The sequence below is a fragment of the Artemia sp. Qi Xiang Cuo genome, chromosome 2 (genome assembly GCF_049724085.1).
Source record: "Artemia sp. Qi Xiang Cuo chromosome 2, ASM4972408v1, whole genome shotgun sequence".
In the NCBI taxonomy this organism is placed as follows: Eukaryota; Metazoa; Arthropoda; class Branchiopoda; order Anostraca; family Artemiidae; genus Artemia; species Artemia sp. Qi Xiang Cuo.
Window position 1 is genome coordinate 45,956,144 of NC_142795.1, and position 20,528 is coordinate 45,976,671.

The 20,528-nt window shown below is 35.9% G+C and overlaps 1 protein-coding gene across 1 annotated transcript in view; it reads left to right on the plus strand.

Moving 5' to 3' along the window:
- LOC148955282 (metabotropic glutamate receptor 5-like) overlaps positions 1–20,528 on the plus strand; it is a 412,763-nt gene that overhangs the window by 41,562 nt on the left and 350,673 nt on the right. Inside the window, exons 3-4 of the mRNA XM_089106900.1 lie at positions 482–583; positions 5,466–5,619. Coding sequence (XP_088963026.1) covers positions 482–583; positions 5,466–5,619 — 256 coding nt within the window. The remainder of the gene's footprint in view (positions 1–481; positions 584–5,465; positions 5,620–20,528) is intronic.

Sequence of the window (20,528 nt, forward strand, 5' to 3'; positions counted from 1 at the left end):
ACTTATTCCGTCTCTGATGCGGCTACCGCTTCCTCAATTCCTGGCTAGTTACGCTAAAAATTTTGTGCTTTAAAAAGCTTCTTATTCCAATTCAACGGCCCTTGTGTTTCAGCAGTCGTTCTTAAAGAATTGGGACAAAAGTCAAATTTTAGGAGAAAGAGTGAGAGATTGAGGAGTGGGCAGCCCATCTCATATATATAATTAAGTATTTTCATGTTGTAAAAGATACATAACATAAATCAAGACAAATACATACTTCTGTTTTTGACTTCTAACTAAATTTTCTATAAGGAAAGAATTGCATTTCATTGACTGAAATCAAACAAATTTTCTCAGGTTCATCACTTGTCACAGGTTCGCTATTTGCTTTTCACTTTTGTGTCTCCCTGTTTTTGGTTTGATTTTTTTCGGTGACTAACTCTTTATTGTTATAGGCACAAGTATAAATTTTGTTCCCTAAAAAAATATTTTTTCCTGGCAGAACACATCAAAGAAGCGCAACTTTATTGGTGTTGTTGGTCCAGCATCCAGCTCAGAGGCTATACAGGTCCAGAATCTACTTCAGCTTTTCCACATTCCACAGGTTTGTGCAAAACAAATTAAAAATATTAGTTTATACTTTAACTGATTTTTAGTATGTCTTTTCAGAATTGAGAGCTGTCTTTCTCTCAGAAGGAACTTTGTGTTATGAACATAGGTCATCCAAATCAATGTCAAAATGTGGCATTGTAATTGCACTAGACATGATCTAAACATTTATTCAACAAAATTAGCCCAGACACTAAAAAAATTATAAACACGATAATACGATGTATTGCAAAATTAACTTTCTTTTGAACTGGACTAGCTCAATAATGAAGGGCTCATCCTAGTTTTGGTCTAATATTTTGCACTATATTGATCAAAATGATAATGATCAGATAATGATTGAAAACTAAATATGCTATAACACATGTGCTATTAGGCCCAACTTTAATCCTACTGTTATTTAGTTGATTACAATTACTAATAAAAATTCTGTAAAAATCCTATTAAACTTTCCCAGAAAAAATAGCCCTCTAAATGTATTCTGCTCTAAAAATCTTAACTAAACATATTTTTCTGTGGGTATTCATTCTTTTTTTCTTTTAGTTTCATTTTTGTTTCCTTCCTTTTCTTCATTTTTTTTGGATTATTATTGAAATGCTTTTGCATTATTTCATCACTAGAATCAAGTTCTGGGACCTGGAGTGGCTTGCTCCAGCTGAGCTCGAACTACGTCTCCGCATTGCCCAGAAGAGATCATTCCTGCTGTCCCACTGCAGGACTAATTCTTTTTTTTATCATACATTAGTTTTCTTCCTATCAATGCGATCTTATTGCCCAAACGTGAATTTCATCTCTTTGTTGGTAATCGAAGATTTCAAAGCCAACAAAGGACTGACTAACTGTCAAAGAAAAGAAGTATGTAATACAGACGTTAACTGAAAAAAATTTATGGTACCAACAATTTAATGCCCGTACTTGTCCGTTCTCAATTTCTTCCTGAAAATGTTTTATTAAAGGTTGCCTAGTTAAATGAGGGTTATTCAAATATTTATTATTGCTGAAGATGTTCAAAGAAATAATTTATTATTAGCATACTATTCATACTGTACAGGAATCGTGGGTGACAGGTATAGAGCGGAATGTTTGGTCACACTGATCCAAATGATGGCAGTATATATCTGAGGAACTGTAGTGGGTGTCATCAGTTGCGTGGCCACTGCTCGACAGTCTACTCCTTCTCGGCGAGCTCAAAAATCAAAAACTTGACAAAGATTGTTGCAAATACGAAGAGCAAAGCAAATTTGATGAAAGCAGTTTATGAAAAATGAGAAGCAAATAGATTTGACTAAATAAACAGCTTAAGTACTGCCGACACCTTGCGTATATGGCTATCTGGAGGATTTGAAGAGAGAATGATGTTGAGTCGCTCAGTTCAAGGAATTTCTGTACAGCAGACATGAGGAACTGGACACCAGAATGGCTCCGCACGGTGCCTTTTTCTTCAGGAACGGCTTTGAAAGAGTGACTATTTGTGCTAATGATACTGGTGTAAGTTGTGAAACAAACGGACCAATTCCCTCGTCCCCTTAACATTTTCCCTGGGGAGAATGTTGTGCCTCAACTCCCCGTGAAGTTTCTCAATTATTATGTCTCCACTGATCTTTAGTTCACGAGAACGGAGAAGCAAATGTTACACTCCCTGGTGTTTCTTCACTACATTTCGGGGTGTGATGCAACGAATTAATTTTTCTCCAAAGGAAAACGAACATTCTTAGTCTCCACCAAGAAGAGCGGTCTATACATGGAGATTTAGTGTGCAATGCAGTTGAGCGATGAAATCTTCACAAAAACCAGTATGTTCTCCTTCCAAGGTGTTGCGAGAAATCTGATAATAAGCGCTTATGCAAGGGATCCTAATCAGTTTTCCCTCAGTGGTTTACGAGTACACTTAAACCCGAGTTAGAACGAGCTAAAAAAAGTGTTGCCTCCTACAGAGGGAGCGTTTGTGGGACATTGTAAGCGTTCTTACTATCAGCTTGCAATCTGGAATACCTCAATGATTGCAACACATGTCTGCTCTTTGAGTTATGGATGAAATTTCTGGACAAGATGTTGTTCCTGTTGTTTCGAGCACTTCCTCGCTTCCGTTGGGATTTTAACAACTCTTTTGCGAGTGTAGCGAAAATTACACCAAGAACTGTAAATGTCTTCATTGATTTTGTGATGTTTTGTGTGCTTGTGCTGGAAAGTGTGATAATTCGCCCGAAGAAGTATAACATATGGCAATTAGTGGTCAATTTCTATAGATTCTTTTTTTTCTTTTTTTCTCATCAAAAATTCTATTTCTGCAGCTAATGTTTTTATTTTGGGCATACGTCTGTCGAGGCTAGGATTCAATATCTGTGCGCTTTAATTTATTCAAAGTGGCTGTGAATTCATAGCTTGTTAACAGAAAAATAAACCATTTATTGGAACAAAACAGCCTACCTATTTAGATCTTGATTTTTCTTAGATGTATACCTACCCAACAGTAAAGTAATTAAGTAAGTAAATTCATTTCTCGAAAATTCCCATTGAATTAAAACGGTGTATAACAAAGAAAAAAAAGTCACAGTAGGGAACATCACCAAACACATTTGATGTACATTAGCAAAACTACTGGCACAGGATGGCTAGCAACGGGTTCGCTCTTCCCTTAGTGTTTTTTTTAGAAAATTCTCGGCGACACGGTTAGCAGACTGTTGGATTGGATACACCATAATTACGCATGATATAGGAGTTACTTGCCCATGGTGGAAGTCTCAAAAGGAACTTTGCGAATCGAAAAAACAGAACTCTTACTTTTGCACACTGAGCGGACGACAGTTATTTCCAAAAAGGTGCAATATACAGTACATGTGGAAGGGTAATGGCATTATACAGTGACGCAAGATATTTACGGCAGAACCGATGTCTATTACCAATAATTGACCCGTACATAATCCGGATTTTCACTTCTACTTGGCGTGTAAGCAGCGTCCCGGAGGAGTGGAGACTTCGACCGATTGGTAAACCAAGGTAAGCAATACTCTCAGATGGTTTCCCAGCCGAATCACCCAAATGGATTTCTTCTTCGCACTCCTCCGCAGTGCGAGCTTTTCAGCTGCATGAAGACTCTCGGGATCAACAGCAGAACTATATACGATATCTAGTCCAACAGAGGGCCTCCCATGTTGACGAGACTTTGCTGGTACAAAATAAAATTTAGGATTGTCCGAAAATTTGAGTAGGCTGAGGTTATCATTTGTCAGTAAGTGTTCTTGGATGCACAGAATATCTATTCGCTGACATAGTTCTTCAATTACAGGGATTTTGTGAAACTCACCTTCATTCATATTCCAAGACACAATCCTTGTATTCTGTTTATTCATCGGAGCGTTTTGGTTTTCCAATTTGCTTTTTCATCTCGGGGCATTGGAATGACTGACATGTATGTTTTTTCGACTTACATTTTGCGCATCCAATTGGTTCCGTGTATGGGGTACTAGAATTTGACGTATGGCTTTGGACACCGCAACGTCGACAAATCTGGGGAGCAGAGCACGCCGCTGAAACGTTTCCAAACTTCAGGCAATTATAGTACCGTTTTGGGAGGTACACAAATTCTTCAATCGGAAAACGTTCAAAATCTAGTTTTGATGAGCTTTTCATAGCCAGATCTAGCTGATAACATGAGGAAAAGTACAACTTATAGGTTCGACTAAAACCATACTGCTCTGCCTTTTCGCAACCTAAAACGCAGGCTTTTACCATGTCAGCATCGTGTTTGGTTGGAATGTTTTTGATCAGGCCTATGAAAGCTGGGGATTTCACCTTAGCTTCTACACTTTGTGATTTCTGGTTGATAGAATAAGTAATGCTGTCTGCCTTGTCCTTCGTTTTAACAACAAGCCGCCATTCAGATTGGTTTCTTTTCAATTCAGCTTCATCGACCAATAGGTCTTCTCCGCACATGCTCGTAAGAAATTGTTTTTGCTCTTCTGGCGTGTTAGGGGGTTCTTCAGAATTACGGAATAAGGTAGTGGAGAATGTCTATCTGGGGTGGGATTAGGTTGGCTTCCGTTAATTACAGAATTGCCGGGCGGCCATGGGAGTGGAACTTGGTTATAACGCCTGAGAAAACCCGAGAACTGCCGTCGCATTTCATTCACCGACGATATAACACATGCACCTACTTCTGCTCCACTAGCCGGTACTTGTTGGGGATCCAAATTTGACAGTTTCATATCATAATTTTACTTATTTCTAAATTTGTTTGTTATTTTACAATGGAAAATTGTACTGGCAGTGTTTGTTGCTTTTTTACGCAGTGTATGGCATCCATAGGATACAATATCACTTTTGGTGGATATTCTTTTTTATTTGTATTGACTCAAAAAACTACTTTATGGTTTGTAGTTTATTAAATAATTATTAAAAAATGGTAAAAAAGATTGCATAAAAGAATTATTGTGGTGAAGGTATAGTAAAAATTTGATTTTCGGGATTTCGTAAATACTTCCAATAACCGCAAAGATCTGACGCTTAAAATTTCAAGGTTTAACCGTATCACTTAATTGTTGCCAAATCTGAGTACGGTGCCCCTCCAAAAATAGAAGAAGGCATCATATTGTAAGGAGCTTACTTTTCATACAGTATCCTTTTCGTTTGAAAAATAATCTACTTAACCAATGCTGGTTAGCGAAAGTTTATAGGAGCCAATAAGAAATGATAGTAAGGAAATAAACTTGTGACAAAGGATAGGGCAATGCTAATCGAAATTTAAATTTGGGGGTTTTATCTATGCACAAAATAATCAAATTTCCTCTGCCCTTAAAATTTGACTGCTTAACTGTTCATGGAGGTAGAATGTAAATGACAAGCATCAAATAATAATACAAATGACATTCCTTCTTTAGATTGGATACAGTGCAACAAGTCGAACTTTAAGTGATAAACGTCAGTACGGATATTTCCTACGTGTTGTTCCTTCCGACGACTACCAGGCCCAGGTGATGCTAGATATTGTCAAATATTTTAATTGGACTTACATATCTATTGTGAATACTGATGGTAAGATATGAACCGATGTATTTTTTAGTTTTTCTTTTAGCATAGTTACTTTTAGTTAATATTACTGCATTTACTTATTATATAATCATGTACAAAACAGAGAATAACTGTGGCACACTTAACATGTGTGCTTGAAATAAAGCCCTAACAGATCCTAAAATGGAAAGTATTAAGTAAAGCCTATCCGTAAATATGCAGCAGTGTGTATCTAAATAGTATAGGTCCAGGCACAAAAAAAGGTCCAGGCACAAAAAAAAAAAAAAAAAAATTGGGTTGCCCATTTTACCATACTTTCCACCTTAAATCGTCGCATGCCTCCAGAAAAAGTCCTTTCTCCTTTCTATTAAACATAAAGATTTTTCACTAATGTTCTTAGCTGCAGTTTTAGCTTTCTTCCCTAAGACACCTTCAGCAACTTCACAAATTATTTTTAAAAAATTATTCCAACCATCTCCCACATTATCAAATTTTAAACTCTGAAGTTTAGTATTCAACTGTTCCTGGAAATTTTCTCTCAAATTCTCATCCTGGAGTCTACCAACATCATAACTTCCCGGGAGGTAGTTACCCTTACGATATTTCAGCTTTAAATTAACCCTTGACACTACTAGATGGTGATCTTTACTTTTAACATCAATAACGGCACTCCTATAAACCCTAGTATCTGGTATTGATCCTGCCAATCTTCGATTTACTATAACGTAATCAATAAGATTTGCTGTTTTCCTATCACGTCTATACCATCTTAACTTATGGGCCATTTTATGACTAAACACTGTACTGGTTATAACTAGATTATTATACCTACAAATTTGCAAAGGTCTGTATCCATTACTGTTTTCTTTTCCTACATCAAATTTTCCTAGGCTAGGATACCATCTATCCCTATTTATACCAATCTGGGCGTTAAAATCTCCCAGTAAAAACATCATATTTCCACCTGGGACCTGGGACCTAAAATTAATCTGAGTCACTAGTATCTCTGTCTGTCGGTTCTACAGGGGCGTATACTAGTATAAATGATACCCTGAACTTTTTAGTCATAACATGAGCAATTAGTATTCTATTATTAATACCTTGTCAGCCTAAACAAGACTTAGCAGCTTCCTTATTCATCATGAGCCCTACTCCCTGTCTATGTACCCCATCCTTCCTGCCTGAGTAAACAAATTCTATATCACTTAATTTCATGCTTCCTGTCCCTGGGATATGAGTTTCTGAAACTCCTAATAAATCCAGTTCGAATCGTCTGAATTCATCTTTCAAATTGTCGTTACGATAGTCATTTTTTAACATCGTAACATTCCAAGTTCCAATTTTCATGTTTTTTATATGATTGAAATTACTTTCGCCTCAGGAAAAGCAATGATCCCGGATACCAGTGCAGGACGGGGATCAAATATCTTCTCAAGTCTACACCGAAGTGCTTAAGCCGGCTTAGAACCGGACAGCAAGCAGTCCCTGGGACCTCTATGAATGGAGGCTTTGTGCAATCCTGGGCCCATTTTGGTCACAACATGGTTTTCAGCTCTTAGCGATGCTCTTCTATCAAGAAGAGTCGAAATCCGGCACAGACAGTCTCAAGCCTATTAACTCCGACTCATTATATATTTATGGCTCCAAATATTATGCTACTACGGGATAGATAAATTAGCTAGGAAGATGTATTTCAGCCCGAAGACGCCCGTTAAAACATACCAACCCCAGAAGAATTGTCCATTAGTCAGAATCCTGTGCGAATGCTGTGTCGTTTACTAGGCTATAATTTCCTCGAGGGGCACCACACCTCAAGTGGGAATAGATTTGATCGCAAGGTCCCTAGTCTTGCAGGTACCCCGAAAGGGTCGAGGCAACCCTTTGCAGAGGCCGTTGTCCATAGATCTGGATCTTACGCCCTGCCGTAGTTGTCCCCCTATACAGGATCCTCCCGCGATGGTGTTCTGCATCACCATGCAATTTAAGCCATTACTGGGAGAAGGTTTGTAACTCCTGGGACTTGTGGACAAGCCAGTGAGCCCTTTTGAGTGTACATTTGAGGGGTCTTCTTCCTCCTTCACCTGTATTGATGACCCCGGGCGAGGGTGCCCCTGTTTCTATTATGGACCCCCAAGGACAAGGTACCCCCTTGGTCCGCGCCTCCTGTGGAGATACCCTACATAACTGTAGGACATTCCCCTATTACCACTTGGGGACATGCTGAATGGCCTGGGGATGACCAGGAACATAAGAATGAAGGTAATTAAAAATATTGTGTTTCCTTTAAACATGGAGAATGATATAGTCTTCTGTATGACTTTTTAAACATTAAATTATTATAGAGAAGTATGAATAAAGTTATACAGAAGACTTTTTGGCAATTCCAAAAACTAAACATTCGTTAGAATTTAAAGTTATCCAACCAAAGTTACGAACCTGAAAAAATTCACTCCTTTTACAAAGAAAGGGAGAAACACTTTCGCAACTATGTTTTCCCATTAGCTAATTTAAGTCAATTTCAAATTCATCCAAGCTATTTTTCTGTTTTTTTTGTTTTTTTTTTGCACGCATTCTATTACTTTAGTCATCTGTTAAAAGAAATACTACATATAAGAACACGAATACAAATACACAAAAGAAATATGAAAAAATACATAAAAGGAATATATCTATGTGTACATAATACATAGATACAAAAAGAAATATAAATACCCAAAAGAAATTAAGTGCCAGAGATATGGAAATATGTGCCAGAATATGGAAACATTATATATAAGTGCCAGAAATATGGAAACATGTAGAAACATGTATAATACAGAAAAGAAACATGTATAAATACATAAAAGAAATATATCTATGTGTCTATATACATAAACACAAAAAGAAATATAAATACCCAAAAGAAATTAACTGCCAGAGATAAGGAAATATGTGCCAGAATATGGAAATATTATATAAAAGTGTCATATGGAAATATTATATATAAGTGCCAGAAATGTGGAGATGTAGAAACATGTATAATATAGAAAAGAAATATGTATAAATACATAAAATAAATATATCTATGTGTATATAAATACATAGATACAAAAAGAAATATAAATACATAAAAAAAATAAAAGCACCAGAGAAATTTGCCAGGCAATTTTTTACACCAATCAATCAACGCTGTCGATCAATTTACAAGTAGCCTAAACAGCAAGCACTGGGGGGTGCGACAGCCCCCCTAACATGTTGGATCCTTGATACAATTTCAAAAATGATCAGAAATTAAAAATATAAAAAAGTCTTTTCAAATGCAAGTAAGGAGAGACTTCAAAACCCAAAACAAACAGAAATATTCCATTTAGGAGTGGAGGATGCTCCCTCCTCAATCCAGCACTCTTTGCGCTAGTTAGTATTTTTGCCCAAATTCCATAAGAAGGAATGCTCAAACACAAGGGCCGTTTAATTAGAATAAATAGTATTTTTGATTGGACTACACACCTAGCGGAAAGATTTTTTTTTTTTGGGGGGGGAGAGAATATTTTCTGTTTGTTTTAAGTTTTAACGTCGCTCCCTATTTCACCTGAAAAAGATTTTTTTTTATTCAGCAGATCCTACTATCATTATCGATAAACGTGTTAGAGCTTTTTTTTGAAAAAAGACAACTATGAATTAGCTCCTTCTTTGGATGTCACTCCTTCTTTAGCTCCTCCTTCATACTTCAGTATTGAATATTTTGGGCCTATTGTATGTTAATGTATGAATATTGAATGTTTCTCCATGTCTTTTTTCTCTTATTTTAATACTCCGTCCCTCCTATTTTCGTCCCTAGTATAGGAGGGGGTTTTGTCCCTCCTATTTATAATTCCTATGCTCCTAATTATAATTATTATAATTCATTATAATTCATGTTGAATATAATATGGGAAGCGAAGAAAAATATATTATAAAAACAGTTAATTTCTGTGGACTGCATATACGGAACAGTGCGGGGGATGGTTATAAATACATTTCAGGTTACAAATACATTTCAAAAAATTATGTTAAGGTATATGGCTGTATAGGCTAGAGTTTAGGAGATACCTTAAAACTTAAAAAGTACTTACTTTTCAAACAATTCGTGGTAACAAACTGTAAGTAAGGAGCGACCGCAGCTCAATGGTAACCGACACTCTAAAACACGGGATTTTGACACCAATAGATACATCAAAAGAAACAGATTTTAATTCTGATTTCAAATATATAAGTTTCATTAAGTTTAATCTTACCTATCAAAAGTTAAGCGCCAGCGAAAATTTGGCTGATTTTCGAAAAAAGTGTGAAATAATAACTAAAAACAATAGAGCCCTGATAAAAATCACACTATAATGTTCAGCGCATTAAATATCACTAATATAAAGGTTTAAGGCTAATTCATATGAATATTTTTCCTTGTCCATTTTTTGCGAGAATAAATGTCAGAGTTGAGTTTTTTTTTGTTTTTTTTTTTGTTTTTTTTTTTTTTTTTTTTCCCCAGGGGTGATCGTATCGACTCATTGGTCCTAGAATATCGTGGGAGGGCTCTTTCGAACGGAAATTAAAAGTTCTAGTGCCCTTTTTAAGTGACCAAAAAAAATGGAGGGCAACTAGGCCCCCTCCCGCGCTCATTTTTATCCCAAAGTCACCCGATCAAAATTTTGAGATAGCCATTTTGTTCAGCATGGTCGAAAATATGATAAAAATGTCTTTTAGGATGACTTGATCCCCCAAAGTCCCCAGGGGGAGGGCTGAAAGTTATGAACTTTACTCAATGTTAACATATAGTATTGGTTATTGGGAAGTATACAGACTTTTTCAGAGGAGATTTTTTCTGGTAGTTGGGGGAAGGAGAGGGTCGGGGGCTATATGGAAGGATCTTTCCACGAACGAAGATGTCACGGGGGACGGGACATTGCTATGAAGGGGGCACCGGATTTCCCAGCATTATTAAAGAAAAAGATCAGGAATTAAATAAAAAAAAACAAGTTTTTCAACTGATCAACTGATTGTGATTAAGAGGTCATTTTTAAAGAACTGGAAAAAAAAAAATTTGAACTATAGTTTAAAGAGCAGGGTATTGACTAGGGGGCGAACCCCCTAATATACATGTTAAAAATTTATGAATATAGAAGGTCGTTACGTAAGTTAATTCTAAGTTACGTATATTTATTACTAATAAAAACGTTCGTAAATAAAATTAAACAAGTTTCGAGAAAGCCATTTAACCAAATATAATATGCAAATTTTGTTTTAATTATTCATGTACGGTGAGCCAAAATCAAAACCTGCATTAATTCAAAAACGTTCAAAAATTAAATAAAAAAAACAAGTTTTTTTAACTGAAAGTAAGGAATGACGTTAACTCTTAAACCGAACAGATATTATTCCGTATATGCAGAGGGCTGTTCACTCCTCGACTCCTCGCTATTTACGTTAAAGTTTTTCTTTCACACAACTCTATTTTTTTTAACAATAAAAAAACTTTCGTGTAAAGAGCGAGGCGTTGAGGAGAGGACAGCCCCCTTCATATACGGAATAATTTCTGTTCGTTTTAAGTTTTAACGTCGTTCCTTACTTTCAGTTAAAAAAACTTGTTTTTTTTATTTAATCTACGTTCAAGACTCGATGTAATCATTGCAGATTCAGGATGATTCAGAGACATAGATTTTCAAGCACCTGGATCCGGCGCTCTTGACCTGCAATAATATGATAATGGATCGAATGTATGTGTCAGAATATACAGAAAATTACACCCCCCTCCCTTAGGAGTAAAATTTGATACGGAGTGAGAACACGTTTGCTGACCAGATCCGTTACATCTTATTTATTACTCCACTTGCTTGGCCTATACGGGACACTACTTCCTACTGTAATGAGCAAAAATTTTCAATCCTGTTTTTCAGATATTGAGCTAGTCGGACACTTTTTTTTAACCAATGAATAAGAGTATTAGGTTTAAACCGCCTTGCATAGGATTCTTCAGCAAGAATATAGAGGGTAAATATAAAATCTGACAGGAGCAGCTAGATCTAAAGCCATGCTGTTTATCTATGTGATTATCATTCTGTTTTTATTGGATGTGTTTGAGAATAATAGGTGAAAGTATATATTCAGGTATAGAGAGTAAATTTAGGGCAAGCCAGCTGTCACATACAGAGGCATCACCTTTTTTGAAAAGTTGATTTATCATACTCTTTGTCAAATCTAATGAGGTCTTCTCAGAAGTTTACAAAATTGCAAAGAAATAAACTCATTTGGACCTGAAAGGTAACATAGAGTATTCAATAATTTTTGCTGTGATTCTATCTTCACCGAGTGCTCAATTATTCCTTGACTTCTTGGAGGTTTTAAGGATTTCAAGGTTTCAAGGATGCTCAAGCTGAAGAGTAAGACGATAGTAGGACTATTCTTACTTTTTTGGTTGGTTGATCGATTATCACGGTCTCTAGAAAAGCCATCGGTCCTTGGGACTTTTCCAGAGTCTGAGTCTTGAAAATACTGCATTTAAATTTTTATTTAAAATATTCTTCAACTGCATTTATAAAAATTTATTGATGTTCTAGAATTGCCCGGTATTCTTATAAGCCAGCCTTGAGGAATTAAATTGTATCTGAAAGTTTGGTGGGCTAAAGGGTGCCTGGAAATAAACCTCGCTTCTTGCTATCATGAAATTGTGGTCTGAGCTGGGATCTGCATCCCCGGCAGGCTCTCATATCTTTAATTCAAGATCTCTATAAACTGTTTACAAGAAACTGGTTAACTTGATTTTGATTTTGCCATCTGGAGACGCCTGGGAATATTTGTGAATATATTTGTGTATGAAACGCCAACCACCAATGAGGAGATATAAATGATACACAGCCATTTATATTTTGTTCGCTACTGCCATGAATTGTAAGACTTGTGGAACAATATGAGCTACCGTCTTCCTCTTTTTCATCTAGGTCTCAAATTATGAGGGTCAAGTCATGACGTTGGATACTTCTAGTAGCCACTTCAGAGGTGTTATAGAAGTTGTCTTCTGACTCCTCAGTTGCATCGTTCGTTGGTGCTTAACAAACGACTTGGGACTCCCCAGCATACCGTGACACAAATCCGGCTGTTACCAATGAAGATGAAACTGAAAACTTACCCTTCATAGCTTTTGCTGAATGATTCAAGAGAATATGTAAAATACAACATTTTCGCCTTGTTTGGGGATACTATAAATGATTGTGCAGTAATCTACTAACTTTTTTGCCACTTTCAAGCCGACTAGCTTCGACTGCTGCAAAAAGTTTCAGATTGATATTTCTTGTCTCATTGTTGATTTACTCATATTTTGATAGCTGAATTACACTACCTACATTCGAGAAAGTAATTTGTATGGTATATCCCACGTTCAAAATGTCAATTTCGGTTACAATTTTGAGTTTGTCAGAAGAGGGTTGCAAGCCCTTTGCCTAACTCTCCTCATTTTTCAGACTTTGGACCTATAAGTGCTACTTAAGTGCGAAAAGACGAATGTCTGAAACACACAAAAGCTAGCAAGCCCTTGAATTACAAAAATATAGACAAACTCTACTGATGAAAAAAATACGGAAATAGTAACACTATAGCCTACTTTAATTCAAAAAATGAAATAAGTGTTTCAAATAATTAAATTTTTGGTTAGTTTAGCGTGAATTCAAAGAAGATGATAACCTTGTAATAATTTTAATTTTCAATGCAGGAAAATTAGAAAATTTTGCGAAAACAAACAATTTTTTTTAGTTCGTGAAAAAAAATATTTGAAGTGCTATAGTTTCATAAGGATATCTTAAGCCTATGCTCTAGCACCGTCATCTTTCCTGGGGTGCAAAAGTAAAGGAGGACATAGAACAATCTCTTTGAATTCTCATATTTCTATAACATTTTATTAGATTCTTACATCTAATCTTTTGGGTCTCAATACAAGACTAACCGATTTTATAACACTGTTTCAGTTAGCTTACAAGATGTATTTGCGAAATTTCCGAAAGAAAATCATGGCCTGCTATCCAATGTTTCCAATATTATTTTTTTAATGATTGATCTTCCCTTTCTTCCCGTCTGTATAGTATTAGGGATTATGGTACGCTAAACTAATTAAGTATAAATTTCTCTGTGCATTATATCATGTCATCTGTAGATTTACTTATCGAATATTATTCATCTTCTTTTATGTCAATTTATTTTGTTGTTAGTACAGCCAGGGGTGTAACAAAAATTACTACTCAGGGGAGCTAAAACTGACATTCTTTGTCTAGGGAGAGAGATGATTTACTTAAGGGGAGTTTAGCTTCATTTGAACGACTTTTTCAAAAAAAAGCAAGACATGTGAATAAAAGTATCATACTCATAAAAATACCCCCTTTAAAGAAGAAGGTTCGAAACTCCTGACTATTATTTCGTTAAAAATCATAAAAGACAATCACTATTGGTAAAACACAAAGTTTTACATTGTATTTTAGGACTTTTTTTGCAACGTGGACAAAGAAACATGCTTTACATCCGTAGCCCGTTAACCCACTTTAAAGCGGGATTTTTATGAGTATGATACTTTTATTCACTTGTCTTGCTTTAAAAATATACATTTATTTTCTATAGTGACCCCCTCATATAAGGTCTGATGATTATCATTATAGGTTCTGCTTGCAAATTTTAATTACTTATTAAACATAATTTGGAAATTTCTGACCAGGGTACTCAAGTCCAGCAGCCTGAATGGTTGAAACTAACTAGCCATCACGTCTTCATGAGAATCTCATCTTCGTCCCATCTCATCCTCTATTACGCCTCGTGATACAGTTATCCATTTTTGAGAGAAGGAAATATAAAGTTTAGTAAGCAATAGAGCTTTTTTGAAACCTAATATGAGCTTTAGAACGACTAAGCACAAACATCAGTCATTATGACCCTTAGCATAAAAGTGTCTGCATAAGTTCGAAGACAACACTGGCAGGACGAGAAAGACGGGAAAGAAAAATTGCAGAGATGAAAAAGAAACTTTCAGCCAAAAGTTTCAGTTGCTAACTATTTTCCTCGCATAAATTCTTTTGTTCCCCTATGATATTTCGCTCAGTATCCATGTGCATATAAGGGTATTTTGACAATTACGCAAATTTCTACTTTGTAAAGGCTATTAAGTACACGTACTACTATTAATTGTGGATATTGTACCCTATCAAACAGGTCGTGGTAATGAACTGTAAGTAAGAAGTGACTCTGCCCAATACTAACCGAAACTCTAAGAAATGGAATTTTGATGACATTAAACACATCAAAAGAGTCGGTTTTCTTATTCAGATTCAGGCTCGACTTTTTTTTTTAAGGCAAATCTCCTTGTATGTTGGATTTCCAGTTCTTTCATCGGATCTCCATCACTATCTTTGTTCAAATAATTTAGCCTACAATCTAATTTCTAGGTCTCATTATTCGGTTTCTCTTCCTAGTTTTGAAGCATCAATAAATACCAAATAAATACTCATTTATTTCACAAGAACAGAAAGCGGCAACAACAAATTTCTCAAAGATACTATGACATCTGCTGGCAGCTGTATTTTTTTTTCATGGTGGAAATCCGCAGTTCAACGGCATACTCGCAGGCCGACAGAAGAAGCCTGAGTAAGGTATATCTTCACATCAGAAAAAAAAAAAACAGCGTGACACATAAACCTAGAATGAAGATGAAATCAAACTGAGGTAAAAATGAAAAGAACCCCCCTCTTTTTTTTAGAACTTCAGGATTGAAAAGTTGCAATAATATGCCACGAGTCCTGTCTTTCCTGAATGCCCTTGACTTGCAGATTCGATCGTATAAAAATTTATATTCGAGTCCAACTTAAAACGGACAGAAATCAATAAAATCAGGAGCTAAGTTACTACCAATCCCCATCCCCCCGTAAACATTCTAAAGGCTATTAAATCATTTGCTTTTCATTAGAAATTGCGGTTTTTATACAATAATAATACAATTTTGATCAAAATAGCTATCTCAAAATTTTCAGTGAATTTCTGTAGAGGGCAGGGGTGTTGGAAAGTAAATGCAAGGCAGGGGGTATAGTTACTCTTGGATCACTGTAGATTCGTAAAAAGTCTACCATAACTTGAAATTTCCAATCGATTGAGTCCCCTAAACAGTTCCTAAGATGGTCTCTTATATGAAGGCACCATGAATGAACATAGTGCTTTAATTCTACATATCTCTCAACGTAAAAAGGGTAACAAAAAAGGGCAAGGATCCCGGCATGGTTGTCCTTCACTTTACTTTTATTCGTTAAAAGTGGACTAGAACTTTGAATTTCAATCAAATAAGCCCACTCTAAAGTTTCAGAGTCTTTTTGCTCTTAAGGACTAGCCCATTTGTATGAAGTGACTCTGAAAGAAAAATTGCCGGCTGAAAAGTAAATAGATAATACATTAAAGGCATATGGATTTTTACTACAGACATATTCCGTTTTGGACTTGATTAATTAAAAACCTATTTCCACAAAATAAGTTATTCAAAAAAAAATTAAAAAATAAAGAACTCCATTTAAACCAAAAATGAACAAAAATACAATCAAATAATCTACCAAGCATACAACTACCGCAAATCACTATCAATAAACAAATGCAGCCCAACACGAATAGAAATTAAAATAAATAACAGATTAAAACTCAAAACGAGCATAAACTAATAATAGTAGGTTTCAAAACCCCTATCCTTTCTATGATCAAGAATATAATTTGTACCTTACTTAAAAGTGTGCTTTGTCAATTTAATATACATATTCTGATATTTATTCCTTAAAATCGTAATTAATTTTTGATTTCTTGAAGCTATAAAAGTGAAAATACTTAAAAGAATTTTCAGTAAAGTACAAATTATATTCTTGTTTTTAACCTTAATAGGGGTTCAAAACATAGGGGTTTTGAATCCTACTCATATTGATTTCTGCTTGTTTTGAGTTTGACTCTGTTATCTATTGTGATTTCTGTTCGTTTTGGGTTTTATTTATTTATTGATACTTATTTGTGGTAGTTTTATGCTTGGTAGATTATTTGATTCTATTTTCGTTCATTTTTGATTTAATTTTGAAAAAGTTATTTCATGGAAAAAGTTTTTTTTTCATTAATTTCTGTTCGTTTTATATTGACATATAGTCGGGGAGCCAAAGTTTAAAATCTGACAAAATAGAAATCTGTGGGGTACAAGTGATTTGTGAGAGGTTTTATAATAAATCGACCATGCTGATTACGAATATCTCGGGAATATAAGCGCCAAAGGTGCGCTTGGTGGTTTTTTGCAACTAAGTTCGTTGATTTTTCTATTTCACTCAGACTAAGTCCAGCTTTCTACTAGAATATTGTAGTTGTCTTTTTTATACCTAGCCAAAACATTAGGCGATCGTTAATTTACCACATCAGTAAAAAAAAAAAAAAAAAAAAAAAAAAAAAAAAAAATCCTGCTTCAAGCACAACAGCTTCAATATGCTTCAAACTGCTTTTACAAGCTTTTGCTTTTTACAATTTTATTAACATACGATTGGTCGAATATACATAATTTAAATATGTTTAGCAATGTTTTTTAAGTTATTATTTAGTCAAACTCGTCGTCACTTTCAGAAAGATCGCATGACCCAGCACAAGCACAAAGCAAGTCGCACTTGCGGATTCCAGCACAGGAGCACTTTCCAATACACATATTTCTACACTTGCAATGAACTGCAATACGGTTTATAGAAATCGGCCACTGCGACAATGAATTTGTCAGATTCTTTCTTGTTGTTCCTTTGCTTTCATAGCTTCATTGGTGACAATGCGTTGAACTGTGCTGTAGCTAACTGTCATTTTCAGTCTATTCAGTAGAGTTATAAGATTTTTGTTGCGAGTTTTGTGGTACACATAAACACCTAGGCCAGTATGTTTTGGGGTCTCTAATTTTCCCACTTGAAATAGAATGTCCTGAGCCAAACTGATAATATCTTCTTTCACAGCATCTGTGACACTGTATCTTTCGCTAGCATTATCTGGTGGGTCCTCAAAATCGGCAAAAAGGAATGCAAGCATGTTGAACAACATTGGAGGGATCATTGAATCTGCATACTCTGTAGTAATATCAATATATTTGTCACTACGTTTGTACTTTTTCACTGTATCAATTAAATCAGCCTTTAACCTTTTCACTGTGTAAAAAAACTCACTTTTAGCTTTATGTTCAAACATATCGTTCATTGAGTTTGAACAATGCGGAGTTTCCCAGTCAGGAACATTGACAAATGGTTGGCTCCCTGTAGGACTTTGTGTTCCGTTTTCAACTGATTCAGGGCCACTATTTTGCATGTCATCTTCACTGTCCCACACTACTTCACAGTCAAATGATTCACTGTCACTCTCTCTGCCAGCTTCGTTTGTTTCACAGTCTGTATCTAAGGTACGACTCTCTACGAGCACAACTGAATCATCTGCTTCTTTGACAAACTTAGAAACCTAACGACTCAGGGCTCAAACATATACCTTATACTTCAAATAGTAAAATCACTGGTTTGCATTTTTACCAGAGCTCACTTCTGGTCCTTTGACATGCTTCACACTCAATTGCTTTTTCAGTCTCCTAACATCATGGGCCTTTATTTCCAGACCTGAACTAGCTAGTCCACTGCTTAATTTCTGCCTTAGCTCACTAAGCGAGTATATTCTTCCTTCCTTAAGACGAGTTTCAATTTCATCCACCACACTTTTTGCAACAGCCTCTCTGGCAGAAAAGTTAGTCTCGTCCTCAGTCTTCTTTTTAAAGAAGCTAAGCATGCATTTTTGGTGGTATTTTGCACTCAACTGAATCAAATTTTTGTCTTTGGACCTTGCAAACACAGCAGGCATTTCTCGTAAAAGTCTTTCAGCATGCTGTGATAACTTCTGTTGCCTTTCTATAGTTTTAATTGCAAGAAGATTCTCACTTTTACGCTTGGTACTTCCCTTTTTGCCACAAATGATGCAACAGTCAGCATATGAGAAACTCACTTCTGTTGCCAATGTTCTAGTGAGTCTTGCAGGTGTAGCTGGCATATTTGCTTCCTGAAGACCTCCATGGAGATCACAAGACAAAAATTTCTGTCTACAAGTTCTATGCCAAACAAGCCTTTTTTGTAAGAAGTTTGGTTGCTGACAGTCCTTTCTTAGAGCATGGTACTTAGCATTGCACTTGCATCTGGTCATTAGAAGTTCTCGGACACGTTTTATATCACTAACAGTGTGAAGCTGTCCTTTTCCATCGGTTTTGCAGATTAAACACTTTGCATAGAAAATTTTTTTTTTGGGGGGGCTATATAGAGCATCTAATTTTTTCTGGCAAATGATTCCATGCTATTCTGCAAAATAGAGAAGAAATTTAGTATGGTACTAATGGTAACCTTAGAAAAAAAATTCAAGAATTTCTTCATGATATATAACCGATCCATTTCCAGTATCTACAGACTATTATAGTCTATAATAGGACCCTATAAGCAGTGGAAAGACCTGGTGAAAAAAAATCTTCAAACCAGAAAGTAATTAAAGGCCCCCCCCCCTCCAGCAGTGATAAGAAGTTCAAAATGGAAGAAAAAAGACACTTCTTAGTGCTAAATTTCAATTTTTTTGCCTCTGTAAAGCATACTCATATTCAGTCTTGGTCCCTCAAAAGATGGAAAATGACAACTCTTAATGCTCCATTGTGGAGGCAATGGGCCTTGGAGGCCTGAGTCTCAACCCATTTGAGTCCGCCCTAAATAATAATAATAATGCTCCATTGAACAATTTTACAACTTTGTGGCATGGTATTGGGCATTGCGGCATCGTGTTGGCCAAAAAGAAGGTACCACCAAACCTTCTTCCACCTAGCCTAAAATTTTGTTGTGCCACCTAATAGCACATCCAGACTATCCGCTTTCTGGAAAAATGGGATGGAAATCCGGAAATGCAGACAGGTCTTCCATCCCATTTTTCCGTTTTCTGGGCAGGAAGGATCAGAGGGTCCAAAAATGGAAAAATGGGACGGAAGACTGTAGTGTGGACAGCGTTTCTGGAAAAAATGCCAGCAGAAGGAGACGATTCAACATGATGAGTGATAAATAAAAATAGCTGTCTGATGTGGTTTAAAATAGAAAAAAGGTAAATTGTCAAACTGAGGCTCTATAATTGTTTTCTATAGGTTTTGGCTCAGAAAAACAGATTTGATAAGGATGGCTGATAAACTTGTACCGATATTATTTTAAAAATCCGCCAAGTCTGGATGGCTATTCCTTTTTCTGGATTTCCATCCCATTTTTCCATAAACCGGATAGTCTGGATGCACTATAAAGTTAGTGACTTGAGGAGCAATGGTAAATAGTGAGACTTTTGAAAAACAAAAAAGGAAAGAGAAGACAGCCAAGTATTTTCATAGTGTACCGCCTTTGCTTGACTTTTCTTGAAAAAAACATGTACCGTACCACCTAGGCTAGCTCACAAAAGAGCCAATCTCCTCGTAAAACTCCTCCCGTGGACACCCCTGCAATTTACTGAATAATAGTAGGAAACAAGTTGCTTTTATCAGGGGGAACTAATCTGCACCTTTACCCTACTTTTAAACCACTTAAGTGAGCCTCTAACTATCCTTTGACCCCAAAACTGGCAAGACTTTTACTTTTAGCCTATCCATTTTAAATTTATATTCCTAAAAGACGAGGCGAAACAATAAAAAGTGAAATACTGGTAAAGACAAACCTTTGAGGATCAAATAATAGAGTTAATTAGCTTTTTAAGCTTTTGAACCATCAATTTATTTACACAGTAGCATGGCACATGGCAGTCAACATAACCATAACAAAGCCACGAGAAAGATGCAGTGTCATCTACTTAGTAATGAACAAGTTAAGTTTAAAGTTTTTCACCATAGATGATCGAGTCGAAACTTTGACCTCATATTAAACTAT